Below are 18,002 nucleotides of genomic sequence, written 5' to 3' on the forward strand. Positions count from 1 at the left end.
ACACGCACAGGACACACCGTCCCAACCACTATCTGCTTCCTGTCTTTTATCTCTGCTCTTTTCCGTGGTTATCGCCTGTAAAAGTAGTTTCCGAGTTACATGTGTGAAAAAGGCTTGGCTCTGGGCTTATTTTTCCCACCGTAGAACTGGGCAGTGACCTCATTCACACACACAAAGTCATAAAACACAGAAGAAGAAGAAGGACAAGAAGAAGAAGAAGAAGAAGAAGAGGGACAAGAAGAAGAAGGACAAGAAGAAGAAGAAGAAGAAGGACAAGAAGAAGGACAAGAAGAAGAAGAAGAAGAAGAAGAAGAAGAAGGACAAGAAGAAGAAGAAGAAGGACAAGAAGAAGAAGAAGAAGAAGAAGGACAAGAAGAAGGACAACAAGAAGAAGAAGGACAAGAAGAAGAAGAAGAAGAAGGACAAGAAGAAGAAGAAGAAGAAGAAGAAGAAGAAGAAGAAGGACAAGGAGAAGAAGAAGAAGGACAAGAAGAAGAAGAAGAAGAAGAAGAAGAAGGACAAGGAGAAGAAGAAGAAGGACAAGGATAAGAAGAAGAAGGACAAGGAGAAGAAGAAGAAGGAGAATAAGAAGGACAAGAAGAAGAAGAAGAAGAAGAAGAAGAAGAAGAAGAAGAAGAAGAAGAAGAAGAAGAAGAAGAAGAAGAAGAAGAAGAAGAAGAAGAAGAAGAAGAAGAAGAAGAAGAAGAAGGAGAAAAAGAAGGAGAAGAAGAAGAAACTATCATAACCCGATGGAGGGTCTTTTCCCCGCATCTAAACACAGCAGCTGACCAAATGCGAAAAACAAAACGAGCTTTCAAAATGAGGCTGCATGGAATTGTAATAACCGGATTAAACGTGACTAAAGGGATTTCTTTTCAACAATGGAGTTTCGCCTAAACGCGGTGTCAGCATCTCACAATCCAGTTTAATTTGAATAATGCTCGTCCCCAGGTGCACGATGGCTTTCCGCTGCGGCTGTGGAAGGTGACGGTGGAAGTCCCCGCCACTCCCGAGGATGTTTTAACCCGGATACTGAGGGAGCAGAGCCACTGGGACGAGGACCTGCTCGAGAGCCGAGTGCTGGAGACGCTTGGCGACAAAATAGAGGTCTACCAATACGTCCGCAACACCATGGCGCCGCATCCCACCAGAGACCACGTGGTAATCAGGTAAAGCTTGGCGCCAGTACGTGCTCAGTACTGCGGTTCCAACAAGTCGGCTAAATGCGTGCTTTCTCCCAACAGGACCTGGGCCACGGATCTGGCCAAAGGGGCCTGTGCACTCGTGTGTTCGTCCGTGGACCACGAGGGGCTGCCGGTGGTCGGAGTGCGCGTCAACGTGCTCACGTCGCGTTACTTCGTGGAGCCCTGTGGCAGCAACAAATCTCGACTCACGCATCTTTCCAGGATCGACTGCAGGTGCAAAGCAAACCAAACGCAATCATCATTATTAACGATCTTTAGTTTTGAAAAAAAATTGAGGTTTTTCAATGCTGTCTTCTGCCTGCTCACTGTGACTAACGGGTTGTGTTGTGTTGTTTTGTAGGGGTCGTTTTCCTGAGTGGTACAATAAACTCTACGGACACTTGTGTGCTGCTGAGGTGGCTCGGATACGTGACTCTTTTACTGTGCCATTGGACAAGTAAAGGAAGCACGGGACTACAGGTGTAGATTGGAAAACTTCACTCACTTTGAATCCAACAGGGCACTACACATGATTCATTCCAGTGGAGCTTTTTGTGTTGACTTTAAGGACAGACCGTTGATCCCATTTGAAGGACTTTTATTACTCTGATACATTGTCACAGGAGACTTATCTGTAAGAGTGTTGCCACATCGGACGCCCACGTTTATGTGGGACAACGGACATGATGTGGCAGAAACGAGGCTCAAATATTATCCAAAAGGTGCTACTGCTTCTGAGAAGCAACAGGATTTGGCAGTGTACAGCGTGTGCATATGTGAGTGTGTGGTTAATGAATACATATTCTCTGCACTGGCTTTGGCTGCAGTTTGTACATTCAGAGTTGTGTAAATGTTTTGTCTGTCACATATTACCTCCCGTTCTCTGTTACAGCAAAGCACACACCAATATAAGTTGCTGTACATTATGAATATATATCTGAGAGAGAAGAATAATGAATGTTGCAGGACATTAGACAGGATCTGGAGAGATGACAGGTTTGATGGCGTTTAGTGTTAGAACAGTGCACCTAGTTTACTCACATTAAAACAGATTTTCATTTATTAACAAAAAGGAAATGACTTGAAAATAGATTTCCCCTCATCTTAAATACCAGTTATTCTGCATGGGCCAAATCTAAAAACACACTAACACGAGTTATTCCATACAGACAAATTTGTAAATAGAGTCACATTTCTAATGCGGATTAAACAACAGAAAGCTCTGGTGAGGCGAAGGGTTTAAAAATGTGGTCCTTTTATAAAGGTGGAGAGTCTACAGGTTTTACTGTAGTGAAGGGGCAGACTGAATGTGTGTGTGAATACTAAAGAAGGTAATATTTTTATGTAAAACATAGACCAACAAAACTAAGCTGACCTTTGCCATAACTCATTATGTGGTTTACTTCATGTGGACTTGTATAATTAACACACTAAGCCATTGTTCATATGATACTTTACTCTAACTAGCAACTTATGCAACTGTGTTTTTATTTCTTTTTTTGACCAAATAACACATGACAATGACAGTTAATTTAAAAATAAATAAATATTTATACCTCAGATATAAAGTACAGTTTGTGTTGTATCATACCATCTGTTATTTTATTGTAAATGTTAAACAAATGTTTTATCTTTTTTTATTAATATTATTTCTGTACAGCTTAATTAAAGTGCACTATTAAACATATGAAAGTGAAAGAGCTGTTTTGTCTTTTATGTAACACAAAGCAAACAGCCGTACATGATGAGCAGAGACGGGTGGGCTGAAGAACTCCTGTCACCTGTCAGGAGATGGAACATATAAGGCAATACTTTTTGAATCAGGAAAAGTTGGAAAAGATTTGAAAAAGCCGCTGGAACAGAGCATTTCATCAAAAATCGCACATTTGCATAACAAAAACCTGACGCGTGACGATGAAAGGCAGACAGTCTCTTATTTTAGAGCTTGACTTACAGTTCGGTGCACTTTTTTATGTTATTTTTTTCCACGTGCGCACTCCAATCCTCGCGGTGGTCGCAGAGTGACTCCGGAGGGCGCGCGCGGTATGAAATGGCCCGCCGGACGCTGACCTCACTCCCACTGTAGTCTCTTACGTAACCCATTCTCATGGCTAAAACAATAGAGCTCATTCTGCCGGAGCTGGCCGAGGATTTAACACTTCACATTTCACTCGCCGCGTCCTCTTGTAGCTTCAGAATAATGTAATATAACAGTCAGGTATTTTCCACTCACCGTGACAGGCAGGGACACGACGGAGAAATCCCACAGCATACGTGCGTTTTCCATCTGTATAATTGACACCTTTACACCTCTGGCTTCCTGCTGTGATCCTCTTCAATTATTTTTCCTTCGAGGCCTTGGAGCCTGAACAATCTCCCGCTCGCACATTTCTCACCTTTGCAAACAAACCCACATCAAATGCCGTTATGTTTTTGAACCGTGTGTTTTTGTGGGAACCCAAACACCTCACACAGATTATGTAAAGGGCCAGATAAGGCAAACACATTCCAGCATCTCTTGTTGAGAGTCGAGCGCTGGCGCTTTCCCACATTGATAATACAAATGTGAGCGTGCAGGAATTATCCACGCCTTTCATTTTGTTTTGAAGGTACCTTGAATAGCGTGCGTTCTTACACAGACCTGACCCGTAACTTGGACCCCCGTGGCATCACTTTCTTGTCTTCATATGGATAAGTTTTGTGTCGTCCGTGCGAAACATTTCGGGCAAAGCAGCGAATGACATCTTGGCGGAGACATGAGGCAGTTGGCGGGGCTTCCACCAGAAAAGTTACGCAGTGCAGCTTTAAAAAAATCGGGGCTAACGTGTCCTACCCATGTTCCCGTGGGCTCAGAGTGGAAACGACAACCTCTACGTACAAAGATGAGGGGTGCTTACCCATATTCCCCGGTACCTAAGTTCCCCCTTTTCTATGAACGGGGGAATTACGCTAATACTAGCATAGGCTACTGGTTCAGGTTCCACAGCCTCAAAAGTTGTGCATAAATGTATGGTTTTACAGCATAAAGTATAGCAGCATATAACCCCTAAACCTAATCCTAACCCAGGTCTCGGGGGAACATAGGGCTGACCCCAAGACGAGCATGTGGTTTGTGCACAGATGAAGGTCAAATGAAATGGTCGGTTGTTTGTGTGCGTTTCTCAGTGGGCTGGGTTACAGGTCACTCTGAAGGTGCTCTCTAACTGTCAGTGGGATAAGTGAAGGACGGATGAACGCGCGAGACGACTTAAGATGTAGAAAATGTTTTGTCCGGTATCGTGGTGTTGCTATTTATTATGTCATTGCAGTTGACGAGGAATCTTCAAATTGGTAAAAGTCTAAAGAAGAGCAAGTTTACAGTGAGTGAGACTGTGGTTCCAGTGGTGTTTCAGGGTATTACAGGTTCCTCTCGACGCATTATCATTCATAAGTTATTAAAGTGCCTCTGACGGGTTGGAGGACGCATTTAACTAGTTTAGATAAATATATTTTTGAATTTGGCAAAAAAATTAGACAAATTCTATCACAGAATTGCATTTTTTTTGGTTTATAATTTTGCTTCCTGTTTGTAATTGATGACATCACAGTAGGAAATTACCCAACATACACTGGGCAAAACCCCATCTAATGTCACATTTTTTTTTATTAAAGTAAAAAACATATATAAGTCACACTGGAGTATGAAATGCGGTTGCAAGTGTGAAAATAACAAATAATATCACATATAAGTCGCTTTTGAGTATAAGTATAGTCGCTCTGGAGTATAAGTATATAAGTATAAATGTAAGTATAAGTTGCACCCCGGCCAAAACTATGAAAAAGGTGCGACTTATAGTCCAGAAAATATGGTATCCCTAGTGTGATGTCACTTCCTGTCATTTCTCACAGATTTTTCAACGTTTTCTCCACAAATACTTACTCGATAGGTGTAAAACTATAAAATATATGTACAACAGGTATAAACACGCTAAATAAAGTCAACATCAGAAAATCGTAAATCTGTCATACGTCACTTTAATAGAATTCAGCAACTGCGGTTTACAGGCTTCGTGAATCCTGAAGTAAAGATAGAACATGTTAGTGGCCTTAATGAACATGGACGTTTGTTTGTAACAGAACACCTTATCTCCTGCCCCGACACATCCAATGACCGGTTCTGTCGGTTCACAAACATCCCACAAAACATGCCCGACTTTGTGACACACGCGTGGCTCAGAGCTCACTGTCTGGAGGGCTCTGCTGCAGATGTCGTGGCGTTGTGGTGGAGGAAACTGTGTGAACATAGTGACGTCAAAATAATACAGTATATACCCAAGAACAGGCATGTCCAAACTAGGGCCCGGGGGCCAAATGCGGCTCTCAAACCAATTTTGTTGGCCCTCCAGCTTCCTGCTATGTTGGCCCAAACAACGTAAAAGCAGTGCTTTTTACTGTGAAATTGGGAAAATTCAGGCATATTGATGTTATACCAACCTAATTAATTAATATTCTAGGTTTAATTAAAGGTGTGGAGGCTCATCGCAATTACGTCAAATACAAAATTTCGAATGAGTTTGACATTTGACAAGTTGTTTGTGGCCCTCTGCCCCGTTTCAAAATGGGGCCCTTGGTGAAAAAAGTTTGGACACCCCTGCCCAAGAAGAAGTGTGAGGAACTAAGAGAGAAGTAAGAGTTAAAAGTATTTAGGGGAAACCATTGCTCATGTAAGAACTGCGTGGACATTTACTCCTACTTATAATTGTGAAGTTAATATGATTACGAGGGAAAAACATAAAATAATGAAAAATAATGCCGGTGCTTTCCAAACTTAGATCCAGTTAGTTGAAATTCCACAGGCCATGAGTGTTTTAAAACTCTGTGGTTTGAAAGGCGGGTGACAGGAACAGCCACCGATGATGTAGGCCTTTTGTTTGATGACTCAATCTTCCCGTTCACATGTGTCAGACAGCCAGACAAAAAAGTGGTTTATTTGGTGTAAATTCAGCATAAACTTAGACTGGAATGAGTGTACTTAGTGTAATGTCGCTTCCTGTCATTTTCTTAAAGCTTTGTCAAGGTTTTCTCCACAAATACCTGCTCAATTGGTGTAAACTATAATGTATATGTACAGCAGGTATAAATACACCAAATAAAGTCAAAATTAGAAAAGTGTAAAAACCTTTCAAAGTTTTACTAAATCATTAAACAAAAATGATCAAAATAACTGTACTTTTATTTTAGGTATCTGAAGTACATTTTACATAGGATACTTTTTACTTTTGCTTTACATGAGCTGAGCCCGTGTGGCCCTGTGTCATCCTGCCAAAAGATGTTCAGTTAAAGACAGCGTTTTGACAAGAATATACTGTATACATATAAATGGCTTGATAAATTAAGTTCTCAATTCCCTTGAAAGAAAAAATGTGCCCAATTCTTGATCTAGACTACTACATTTGACACTCTAACAGCTCTCAAAATATGTGTGAAATACTTTAAATACTCTAAATGTAAATTTTTCTGGTACTTCAGTAATTTTTTGGCATTACCGGTACTTTTTACTTCAGTAACCAAGTCCATCCACTACTGTACTATTATTACATTTTAAAAAACAAAATAGATGAATAGATGAGTAAATAAATAAATAAATAAATCTATTTGGTCATATTTGGTTGTTTTGCCAACTTCAGAGGCCAAATGTAAATGTTCCGGTAAGATGTATATAAGTTATACAGAAATGACTTTTCTTAAACAACATTACACGAATCCTGGGGATTCACACAACACACAGCCCAGTCTGGAATACAGCCTCTTCAGGGACTAATGTAGAGTTGTGCTGCCTCCTTCTGGTTAGAGTAACAACTTCAGTTCGATGTGTAACGATACAAATATAAATAAATATGACACACCTTGGGGCAGGTTGTCACGCTTCTCTTTATCAATAATTGTAAAAACTAAAATGAGTGTGATGATTTATGTTAGAAGTATTTTCTATACTGTTTCTATAGTAGAAAAAGCTTCAGTTGTAGTCATCTGGACTCAGTTTGAAAAAAATAGACGTTTCGACTCTCATCCAAGAGTCATTGTCAATAACAGAATTTAGGTCGGGAACTCCGATATTTATACTCTTCTGTGGTAAGACCCGCCCATTGGGCGGAGCCTTCCTGAAGTAGAAAGAGTTGTTTGTTTCAACAGAAACTCCCCCCTTGTATCTACCGAGCTAGCCTATTCAGAATCTTAATGGGCTATTAGAAACCTCTTTGTCTTTGTGAGACCCTGGCTCAACCACCCTGAGTACCTGATTAGCATCTGAATGTCCTGGTCCTGGTCCTTTACCTTTCCAGGGGTTCAGTATCCCATTATAAATAACAGGAAGATTAAATCTTAGCCCTCCATTTCTGTTTAAAGAAGGTCTTTCTTTTTTAACAAAAAAAGCTTCCTTGACTCCTCTTTCAAACCATCTTTTCTCCCTGCTTAAAACCTTCACCTCACCGTCTTCAAACGAGTGATTAGAGGCTTCAAGATGGAGATGCACGGCGCTCTGAGGTCCTGAACTTGTATTTCTTCTGTGCTGATAAAGCCTCTTGTGTAGAGGCTGTTTTGTCTCACCTATGTACCGTTCTTTACAGCTTTCTTCACTGCATTGGATCGAATAAACTACATTGCTCTGTTTTTGAGTCGGCAACTTGTCCTTTGGGTGAACCAGTTTTTGTCTTAAAGTGTTTCCTGGTTTAAAATAAACAGGGACTTCGTGTTGTCTAAAAATTCTCTGCAGTTTTTCCGACAGGCCAGACACATAAGGGATAGAAACACCCTTCCTTCTCTGTTCAGTTTGCCTTTTGTCCTGCTTCTTGGTTTCTACTTCAGGAAGGCTCCGCCCAATGGGCGGGTCTTACCACAGAACAGTATTAATATCGGAGTTCCCGACCTAAATTCTGTTATTGACAATGACTCTTGGATGAGAGTCGAAACGTCTATTTTTTTCAAACTGAGTCCAGATGACTACAACTGAAGCTTTTTCTACTATGGAACACGCCTGGACGAATGAGGGATTACACCGACATATACTGTTTCTATACTTTTCTGTATACATTATGACTGTACGTAATGGTACAGCAAGTTCTGTTTATTGTAAGTACCCTTCTGGTCAAAATGTAAATAGTGGTTTGGCGCTCACACAATTGTCATTAAAAAAGCCTTATTAATATATGAACATGATTTAATTGAGTGATGTTTATTTTTACAATGGGGGGTAATTAAGTGACAGCTTGCCCCACTGTGATATCGAGTTACTGAACAGTTTAATTTAACATTACAAGAAAGCTTAAAATAAAACATTTAAATGTGTATTTTTTTTATATTATTTACATTTTTTTTCCTTATAATGGAATTTATTTTTATTTATTATATTTTTAGTACTTCAACACTTTCAACATTCTATAGACCAATGGTATCTATTTAATACAGATGGGGGGCAGCTAAAAGTAATATAGTTAAAATGCAGTCAAGTCATAATAGAAATCATCACATTAAACATTTGTGAATTTATCTTTGACATATTTCACAGTGTAATCAATAGGGATTATTTTACTTTCCCCAGAAGGAAGTGTGAAATTCTTGAACCTGAAGACGACCAAATGGCTGTGTTCACGTGACAACATAAACACATATGGCAGAATTTGCTGTGTAACTGTCAGATTGCAGTGTTAGACCTGGTTTATGGTTCATGTCGCTGTAATTATTGGGCCGATCCTCATGAAACAAAAACTGGCACAAAGTTCAGTGTTTTTGTTCTTCCCTGAGAGTATTTTTTCACTGTAGCCTCAGAAAGTGGTGCTATTATTCATCTCCAACGTTTGTTGTCAGTTGAAAGGACTTCAAGCCTTGAGTTAATATGACACCGTGTGGAAACAATCCCAAACAAATAGTGATAAGGAAGTAAAAAACATGCCCCGCTCTCTCCTAGTGTGTCGGATAATATGCCAGGCCCATGTCCAATACAATAACTTATTTATGCTTGTATCCATGGAGATGTTATCTATTTGTCTGGAATGTCCCACGGCATATGACATTAAACACATCTATCTTGCTTTTATAGGAGCTTTTAAGACAAACAAAAACCCCAGTGCATTATTACCTTGAGTGGGTTCACATTAACCTGGCCCTCCAGATGAGTTCTCCCAATATTTATATCACAAACTAGAACTCAATTCAGAGTCATACACGTATCCATTTGGCCAGGTTGGGTTCTCCACAGATCTGACCTGTAACGTGGCCTGACTGAATTAATTGTCTCAATGGAAATTGACACAATTGATGCCAAACTATAATGAGACACGCAAGTCATAGTGCACCTTTACACGTAGAAGGTTTATCTCCTTGCCATAATATAATAGATCCATGGTCCGAACTGCCTGCTGTGTCAGTTTGGTTTAGGCCCTGTCTGTCATTGGCCGCTAGATGGCAGTGTGGTGGTGTTTGTACGGTTTGGCCCACATACCAGTAAGTGCAGTCATAACAAAATAGATCCATGAGTCATAATTACAAGTCCAGCAGTGTGTTCCCATTGGCCATGATAATGTGTATTAGCCTGCTTGAGATGCACTAAACTGAAAGCAGGCGGTGCATTATTCACACCAGGATCAGAGCAGATCAGAGGCTAAAGTGTTATTAATGAACGTCACGTAGGCAACAGCTACACGTATGAACACACTACTTATTATCAACAAAGCATATTTATTTATTTAATCAACCAACCAAACAATGACGTACAAATGTTTGACTACCAAATGTCGAAAGCACATACTTGGATTACATAACATTAAAAAAAAGCTTACATAAATTTAAATAAACCGTGTTACAAAATGTCCTTACACAACACTCTCTGACTTCCCGCACAAAGTAAAAGGTTTATCTTCTAAAACAAGTGCACGTGGCAGAAATGTTCCTCTCACATGTTTCTCTACGATTCTCACAAAGTCTGTCCCTGACAAATTAAATTAAACTAAACTATCGTGTCTTCCGTAGTTATGAAACTTCCCAAACGCACGTTTCGTAATCGCGGATTTTGGACCAATCACGGCGCGAGTCTGCCGCTCACGTGACGCAGATTTTATGTAACAATCGAGGTCTCGGAAAGTGCGCTCCTGTGAAGGGCCCCGGCCGATAAGGACATGCACTTCCACTAAAGACACTCAACCGCAGCATGTCTCAGGAGGCGCCGGACAGAAGCGCCTTCTTCATCGGGGCAGAGCGCGGGGAAGACTGGGATGATGTGGCGGAGGAGGACACGGACCACCGGGACCATGAGCTCATTCTACAGAAAGCAGATGCGCTGGCGTCGGAGGACTGTCTCAAAGAGGCTATACACTTGTTCTCCGTGGCGATGCGCTACGGCCCGTTAAAGCCCGAGCAGCTGAGCACTTTCGTGGACTGTATTCTTCGCAATTTCAAAAGGAAATCTGGGACGTGCTCGAGGCCGCGGCAGGACGAGGAGGACACGTCTGAGAGATGCTTGTTTGACTGTCCGAATTGCCGCGGTTTCCTGGGAGAACCGTTGACCGTGGCGTGTGGACACAGCTACTGTAAGAGGTGTTTACAGCGGCGGCTGATCGGGAGGTGCAGGGCGTGTGGTGAAGCGGTGAGCGGGGACAAGTCCAATGTCCTCCTGTGTGGACTGTTGGACAAATGGTTTCCCGAGGAGCAGAAGATGTCCAGAAGTGTGAGTGAAGTAGACGCGCTTTGCAAAGGCAGACAGTATGAGGACGCCATCGCCCTGGCCTCGGAGCTGCTTGAGTCAGGTGAGTGTTAATAGAATAATATAATAATATAATAGTGTAAGTGCTGCATAACTTCACATCCATGTGTTTCCTGGAGGCGCGCGCAGCCTCAGTACAAATACTTCATTTACTGTGTACTTCACCACGCATGTACTTCATGCTGGACACTGTCATGGGCTTTATTCTTCTGCTCATCAATAGTTTTAAGTCCGTCATATTTGCTCTACTTCTGGACCATGGAGGCTGTGGCTGAGGTGAAGTCGGTCAAATACAGATTACGAAAGTATCAGTGTGCGCATGCGCTGTCTCTGAACGTTGTATAAGCCAGGACCGCGGGTCTATGGGCCAGGACCACTGATCTATGGGCCAGGACCACTGATCTATGGGCCAGGACCACTGATCTATGGGCCAGGACCACTGATCTATGGGCCATAGATTTATGGGCCAGGACCACTGATCTATGGGCCAGGACAACTGATCTATGGGCCATAGATTTATGGGCCAGGACCACTGATCTATGGGCCAGGACAACTGATCTATGGGCCATAGATCTATGCGCCAGGACCGTTATTTCCTACATGGACGTGTTACCTGGACGAAGCTCCAGTGTTGTTGTTTATTAATGCATAAATAATGAATGTTTTAAGTGTTTAACTGATGCACGAGGGAGATAATAAAGTAAATACAGCTAAAGTCTTATTTGGTTTTTCACATGATCTAATGTTGAAGTAAAAACATTTCCAATAGCTGGTCTGAGTGGTTACAAAAGCTTCAGGTGTCACGCAGTGTATTTAGGTCTTGTGACATAACAGCACATTATCATGTAATCAGCCCAGTCCCGGGCTCTTATGTAAATGTCAATGCATGAGATTTTATTATGATGATACATCACATTTACTTCAAGTCAAGACTGATGGATCTCACATATAATACACTTTGGCCCCTGCTGCAGGCTCATGGTTCAGATGTTTTAAGTTTGCAAACGTATGTGACTTAAAGATACTCTTTGTTATCGCGCTTTGCCTGAAATATTTCACAATATGGTATAAACATATCTGTTTTATAATATTAAATTACAGGCCTTTTCATTGCCAAAAGTACTGTGTTTGGTGGAGTCGTTTTCTTGAATTGACTGAGATTGGCATTGTTTGGCATTTTTCAGCTAAAACATGTCTGTGGAGAACCTAAAAACATACACAGTGCACCTATATGACAGGCATATGAAACAGGCATTTCATGTGATCTGTTGGCACTACCATTTCAGGATAATATTACTTTAAAAGGGACAGACCATTTTCAGCAAAAAAAATATTTGATATTTAATAGCTAATCTTTTTCCCCTCAGGTAATGCAGATTCAACAGTGGCCGTGCGTCTGTCTCGTGCTGAAGCCTTCATGGGTACGAAACGATACCGCCAGGCCCTGGAGGACACCGAGTACTGCTCCAGCTCCAGCTCTGCTGAAGTAAGTCAAGATCCTTTACTAGTTCTGTTTATTTCTTTGACCTCTTTATAATTATTTCTTTTATTGGGTTACTTCATAACTTGGGTCCCTTTTTTAGATTTGATTAAAAAAGCTATTCGATCTGTGGGACTAAATATATTAAAACACTTGATGCTGCTTATCTTTGAAACAGGTGTATATATATATTTGCATATTTCTGTACAGATCTGACTGTGGTTCCTTCTTTAGGTGTTGTTTAGGAAAGCCATGGTGCTGCATGAGATGGGTCAGGTGGATTCGTCCCTTCAAGTCTTCCTGCAGTGCTTGTCTACAGATGAGGACTTCCCTAGTGCTAAAAGACAAGTGGAGAAGGTGAGAGACTGTGTGTTACTTTAAACGTGTCTTTATCTAACATAGATAATTGTTCTACAGTTTACTGTTATCAGTAGACCTTGTGTACAAATTTGATACAATCACTTTATTTAATCTCAAATCAACCACCCTTATGAGGAAATGTATGACTGGGACGGGCTTGTTTATTCACAGTGTGAGTGTTACGACATGTGCTTTCATAAGTTGTTTTAGTAGATCAGGTCTTGTGACCCTGTGTGAAATTACGTTAGTGTCACTTAAAATACTTTATGTTACACCAGAAACACCCAGTTCACATTAGTGCAGTTAACTAACTAAATAACTAGGTAAATAACTGCTTTAGTTTACTATCATTTTGATGCATATAAAACGTATTTAAGCATGTTAAAATGTATGTTCAGTGGATGCTTTACAGCCTCGAGTTCAGCTGCACAGTCTCTACTTTGGATCAAACTTTGCACTGACAGACATGACTCATTTGACCGGTCAAAGTCCCGTGTTGCTGAATATCTAGTATCAAACATTCACAGTCAATCAATCAAACATTTAAAGAAGTTGTGTAATCCTGTTTTTTTTTTTTTTTTTTTTTCAGATTTTGTGTGGCCTACTTTCTCCGACTCACGATAACGTCAAAGTCGGCCTGAGAGAGACGACACAGAGCACCTCGCCTCGCCTGCGCAATAAAACCTCCCTGTCTGACTCTGACGCACAAGCCGAGCCGCAGAGCCCGGTCCGTAGACCAGACGAGCAGCACCAAGGCCGCTCCGTCTCGGCCCGCCCCGCCCCGCACAGCCAGGAGGTGCGCAGACAGCCTCACTCTCCCAAGATAACAGGAACGCGGCGGGGTTTTTAGCGCTTTGTTTGAATTCTGGATGTCTGTGACTCCGCAGAGACGCTGGGAAAGCCTAGATCGGTCCGGTCCGAGCCGAGCCCTTTCACCGCAAACGCACGGGTCCACCAGCGCCGACGAGGGCTTGAAGAGGGTCTGCTCCGCTCCGCAACTGGGCGGCCAGGAGCAAGGAAGCCAGCTGAAGAGGAAGCTGTCGGTGTCAGAAACCGAGCACTGCGTCGTGGCCAGCGGAAACAGCAAGCATAAAAGACAAGGTTCGTAACTGCGGCGTAATCTTGATTTCATGACGTTGTTTTCGTCGCGTTTCGCTCACGCCGTATCTCCGTTTGTCCAGGGGTCACAAAGGGCAAGCAGCATGCCGCCAAAACTAGAATGTATCGAGTTCTTCCCGAGGACGGACTCAATCCCAATGATGTCGAGTGCGCTCTTTGCATGAGGTAAAGGCTCCAAACACCAAACGGCACTTTAAGGGAAGGACATTGTAATAACAGCACACTTTTTCCTTGCACAGATTGTTCTATGAGCCTGTTACTACGCCCTGCGGACACACGTTTTGTAAAAGTTGTCTAGAGCGCTGCTTGGACCACACGCCTCAATGCCCCCTCTGCAAAGAGAGTCTGAAAGAGGTGAGTCGTGTAACCAGGAGGAATGTCCGAAGTCGAGCCGGGTAACATGGCAAAAGTTCAATCTTATTTTTCCTATTAACAACAAAGCAAAATGTCTCTCGATTTCAATAACAATGACACGTGCAAAACATTTCATCGGTGCCATTTAGCTACAAACTTAAATGTTCCCCTATTTTTGTGTAAACTTTTCTGCAAACCACTCGATTACTGACAGGATCGGTCTGTCTCGATTAAAAAGAACCAATCCTTGTCGATTTGTTGGCTCTCAATTTGATTAAAATTCATACTCGTACTACATGGAACAAACTCCTCAAACTGCGACCGGACTAATATCATAACCGACATGCACAGTGGATAAAACCTCAACTTGGAAAAATCAGAAAAATAATAGACAAAATGGGACAATTATTCAGAACTTAATATGCTCTAATTCCTCTTTTTTATTCTTATATATTTGTATTTATTTCTGATGCCACTCCCTTACTCCTCACTCCCTTGAACTCCTTTACTTGCCTTATGTTCTACTTAGTCCAGCTTGTTCTTTATGGTTTTTGTTGTGTGTTTTGTTTTTTTACATTCTTTAGTGTTTATTTTTTAATAATTTTCCCCCTAATTTGATTAAAATTAAATATATTTTGTACTACAGCCCTAGTCCAAATCCTTTTGAGTTGTGGCTCATAAGTTCCTCTTCTGGTGTTTTGCAGTATCTAGCATCTAGAAATTACATCGTGACGACGCTCTTGGACACATTGATCAAGCGGTATTTGGGGGACGCATATGAAGAGCGAGCTAAAGTGCATCAAGAGGAAACTAAAGAGCTTTCAGAGTGAGTTTTCTGTCCTTTGTGTTCAGAAGTTGTGTAGAATCCGATGGTGTTGCTTCAAAACGTCCTAACCATTTCCTTCTTTCTCTGTGTTTTGCGCAGTTTGACAAAGAATGTGCCTATCTTTGTATGTACCATGGCTTATCCCACCGTGCCTTGCCCTCTCCACGTCTTTGAGCCGCGGTACCGCCTCATGATTCGCCGCTGCATGGACACCGGCACGCGGCAGTTCGGGATGTGCATCAACGACGCCGAGAAAGGGTACGCCCCACGCCACCGTCCGTCTGACCCTTCCCTGCAACACGCGTCTAACATTCCAACTTCCTTTGCGCCCGCTGCAGGTTCGTGGATCACGGTTGCATGCTTTTCATCCGGAGTGTCCATTTCCTCCCCGATGGACGGTCGGTGGTGGACACGGTCGGCGGGAAGCGCTTTCAGGTGTTGTCGCGCGGCGTGAAAGACGGCTACAGCACTGCCGATATTGAGCACTTGGAGGATGCGAAGGTAACATTAGGCGTGTTTGACAGCTTGCAAAGTCTTGTGCTTTGACTTGGCTGACGCGTGCCTGATCGTGTCTTGTCAGGTGGAGGACGCCGGGGACCTTGGGAGACTCCAGAAGCTACACGACTCGGTTTATGAGCAGGCCTGCGCGTGGTTTCAAAAGCTCAAACACCGTTTCCGTACACAGATCCTACAGCATTTTGGCGCGATGCCGGAACAAGAAGCTAACATTCAGGTGAGCGTCAAAGCTTGCTGCCTCTTGTACGTTTATTTATTACATGATTACATGTTTGTGTGTGTTTGTGCATGTCACTTTCACTCAAATAAGTGCGAGGAGTTCATCAACAGAAAAACAAGTCTATTCAGAGGTCTAAATGCAGGTAGTTAGTCAACAATGTAGGTTGAAGAGCTTCGTAAGCCGTTGTAGTTAATCCCCCTGGCTCTGTTGCATCACCTCTGTCATAAGCAGTAATACGCACACGCACGCACACACACACACACACACACACACACACACACACACGTTTATGGAATTACTCTGAATAGGTTACTGTAAGAAAGCTCAGTCTCTCACCCTTGGGTGCATCTTTAGGCTTATGTTTTGTATCTCTATAGATACTCTCTCACTCTAAAGATACAAATGGGCGCATGCTGGCAGTCCTGAAATAGATTGTAAAAGGTCAATTTCTTGTTGTAATCTGTTCTGTTGCTTCAGTTTAGGGACCACATTTTAATGGTTTGATAATGTTTTTGCCATTCCTTCCAATTTAAGTTGAGTTTATTTGCATTATTTGCAATGCATACTTTTTTATAAACACTAATCTCAATAAACGTCAATAAGTGTTTTATAAATATTATTTAGCCACTAACCGTGACTAATATGCGGTCCCTAAACATGTTCAGTGTTAAAGAAGGATACTGTTCTTTAGTCTTAGTATACTGTTCAATGTAGACATTTATATTACGTGTTCTAACACAAAATAGTCTATTAGAGAAGCAGGTCATATGATGAAAACATATTTTGTAATCAGTAGTATAAATAGTTTCATTAAAGAATCATAATACAAGGTGGTAAGAAGTGTGAACCTCTTTGTAGCTTTTCTAACCAAACCTATTTTCTTTTAGGCGACTGCGAACGGTCCCGCCTGGTGTTGGTGGCTTCTTGCTGTTCTTCCCATTGACCCTCGGTACCAGCTCTCGGTCCTGTCCATGACCAGCCTCCGTGACCGCTTAGTCAAGATCCAGCACATTCTCACATATTTACAAAGTATCCAGAACAACTAGAGATTCCCTTCATAGACACTCATTGAATCAGTGGTTTCATTTTTTTTCCATTAGCACTTTGGTTAGTATTGAACCTTCCCGGGCTGAGGATAAATGCAAATGGGATTAAACTATGACCACTATTATATTATAGATAAGGCTGAACACCTCAGGGATTTTTCCATTGATACCACCTTCCCTCCAGTCTTACCCTTTTAACCAACAGCATGGTTCTTTTGAAATAACACTGATTCAAACAAGCTCAAACTTAGACTTGTGGCTAGTAGAGGATGAGTTTTAAGTCCGGTTGAAACAAACAGGATCCTAATGCTGAAAAACAAAACAAAAAAACAGTGTTGACGCATACCTTTAAGACTTTTTGTAATTGTTCTTCTCTTCCATCACTGCCTAAACTTTAGAAGTCTTCAAGCAACCGTTTCTTCCTGATGTATTGTTATTTTGCTTGGCTTCACTTAATGTTCATAATTCAACTATAACATAACAGAAATCCTGAAATGCAGTGAATGGTTTTTCATCAAAGGGAGAGGCCTTTGGCATTATCATGAAGGACATTTTACTCCCTCACCGCAATCTTCCAAAATACTTAGGATAGTTAACATTTTGTTCTACTGTGAGAATGTTTCAGATTAGATATTCTAACCACGAGAGTGTACATTACATACATTAATCTAAATTATTTAAATTATAAATGTACATTCTCAACTAGTTGTAGTGAAATTCCAACGGGTATTTGCAATATTGAGACAAATCATGTACACATTTATGTGCAGATCGGTTTGAAGTATTCTCCATTCAAAGCTGCTCTTTCGCTGCATGGAGGAAAGGGGCCCCGCATAGCTTTAGTCAAGGGACTTCGTTTGCCTTACATCATTTTCATTGTGAGTTTAATTATGTGTCCGCTTGATTACCTGATTACCATTCCGTTTTGCTATGGTATGAAGATGCATTTTATTTTTTATCTCTATTTGAGTTTGTTTATACTGTATAAACATGTTTAAAAAGTTAAACGCTATCGATGTAAATCATTTGTACCATTTTAGTTTTAAGTTAAACATTTTGAATAAACGCACATTTTGAACTGGAACATTTTTTGTTGTTTTTTAGATTTATTCAGAACTCAGGACTGCAGTAACTGGTAAACTGTCTCAGCCATGTGTGTGTAGT

The 18,002-nt window shown here is 41.5% G+C and overlaps 2 protein-coding genes across 5 annotated transcripts in view; both read left to right on the plus strand.

The window, feature by feature from the left end:
* The window catches only part of dlc1 (DLC1 Rho GTPase activating protein), a 73,250-nt gene extending 71,016 nt beyond the window's left edge, over positions 1 to 2,234 (plus strand). For all 4 annotated transcript variants that reach the window (XM_072463426.1, XM_072463427.1, XM_072463429.1 and 1 more), the window contains 3 exons: positions 952 to 1,169; positions 1,245 to 1,418; positions 1,546 to 2,234. In XM_072463426.1, the coding sequence (XP_072319527.1) occupies positions 952 to 1,169; positions 1,245 to 1,418; positions 1,546 to 1,645 (492 nt within the window). In that variant the 3' untranslated portion in view covers positions 1,646 to 2,234. The remainder of the gene's footprint in view (positions 1 to 951; positions 1,170 to 1,244; positions 1,419 to 1,545) is intronic.
* Positions 2,235 to 10,303: 8,069 nt separating this feature from the next.
* On the plus strand, positions 10,304 to 17,922 carry lonrf1 (LON peptidase N-terminal domain and ring finger 1). Its single transcript, XM_072462846.1, has 12 exons — positions 10,304 to 10,960; positions 12,285 to 12,403; positions 12,632 to 12,754; positions 13,347 to 13,553; positions 13,645 to 13,858; positions 13,939 to 14,041; positions 14,116 to 14,230; positions 14,935 to 15,056; positions 15,156 to 15,314; positions 15,395 to 15,557; positions 15,637 to 15,789; positions 16,680 to 17,922. The coding sequence occupies exons 1-12, from the start codon at positions 10,366 to 10,368 to the stop codon at positions 16,836 to 16,838; spliced, it is 2,232 nt and encodes a 743-aa protein (XP_072318947.1). The 5' UTR covers positions 10,304 to 10,365; the 3' UTR covers positions 16,839 to 17,922.
* The last annotated feature ends 80 nt before the right edge of the window (positions 17,923 to 18,002 follow it).

The sequence above is a fragment of the Eucyclogobius newberryi genome, unplaced genomic scaffold (genome assembly GCF_026437365.1).
Source record: "Eucyclogobius newberryi isolate DKJ021-1_F unplaced genomic scaffold, fEucNew1.0.hap1 SCAF_4, whole genome shotgun sequence".
NCBI lineage: Eukaryota > Metazoa > Chordata > Actinopteri > Gobiiformes > Gobiidae > Eucyclogobius > Eucyclogobius newberryi.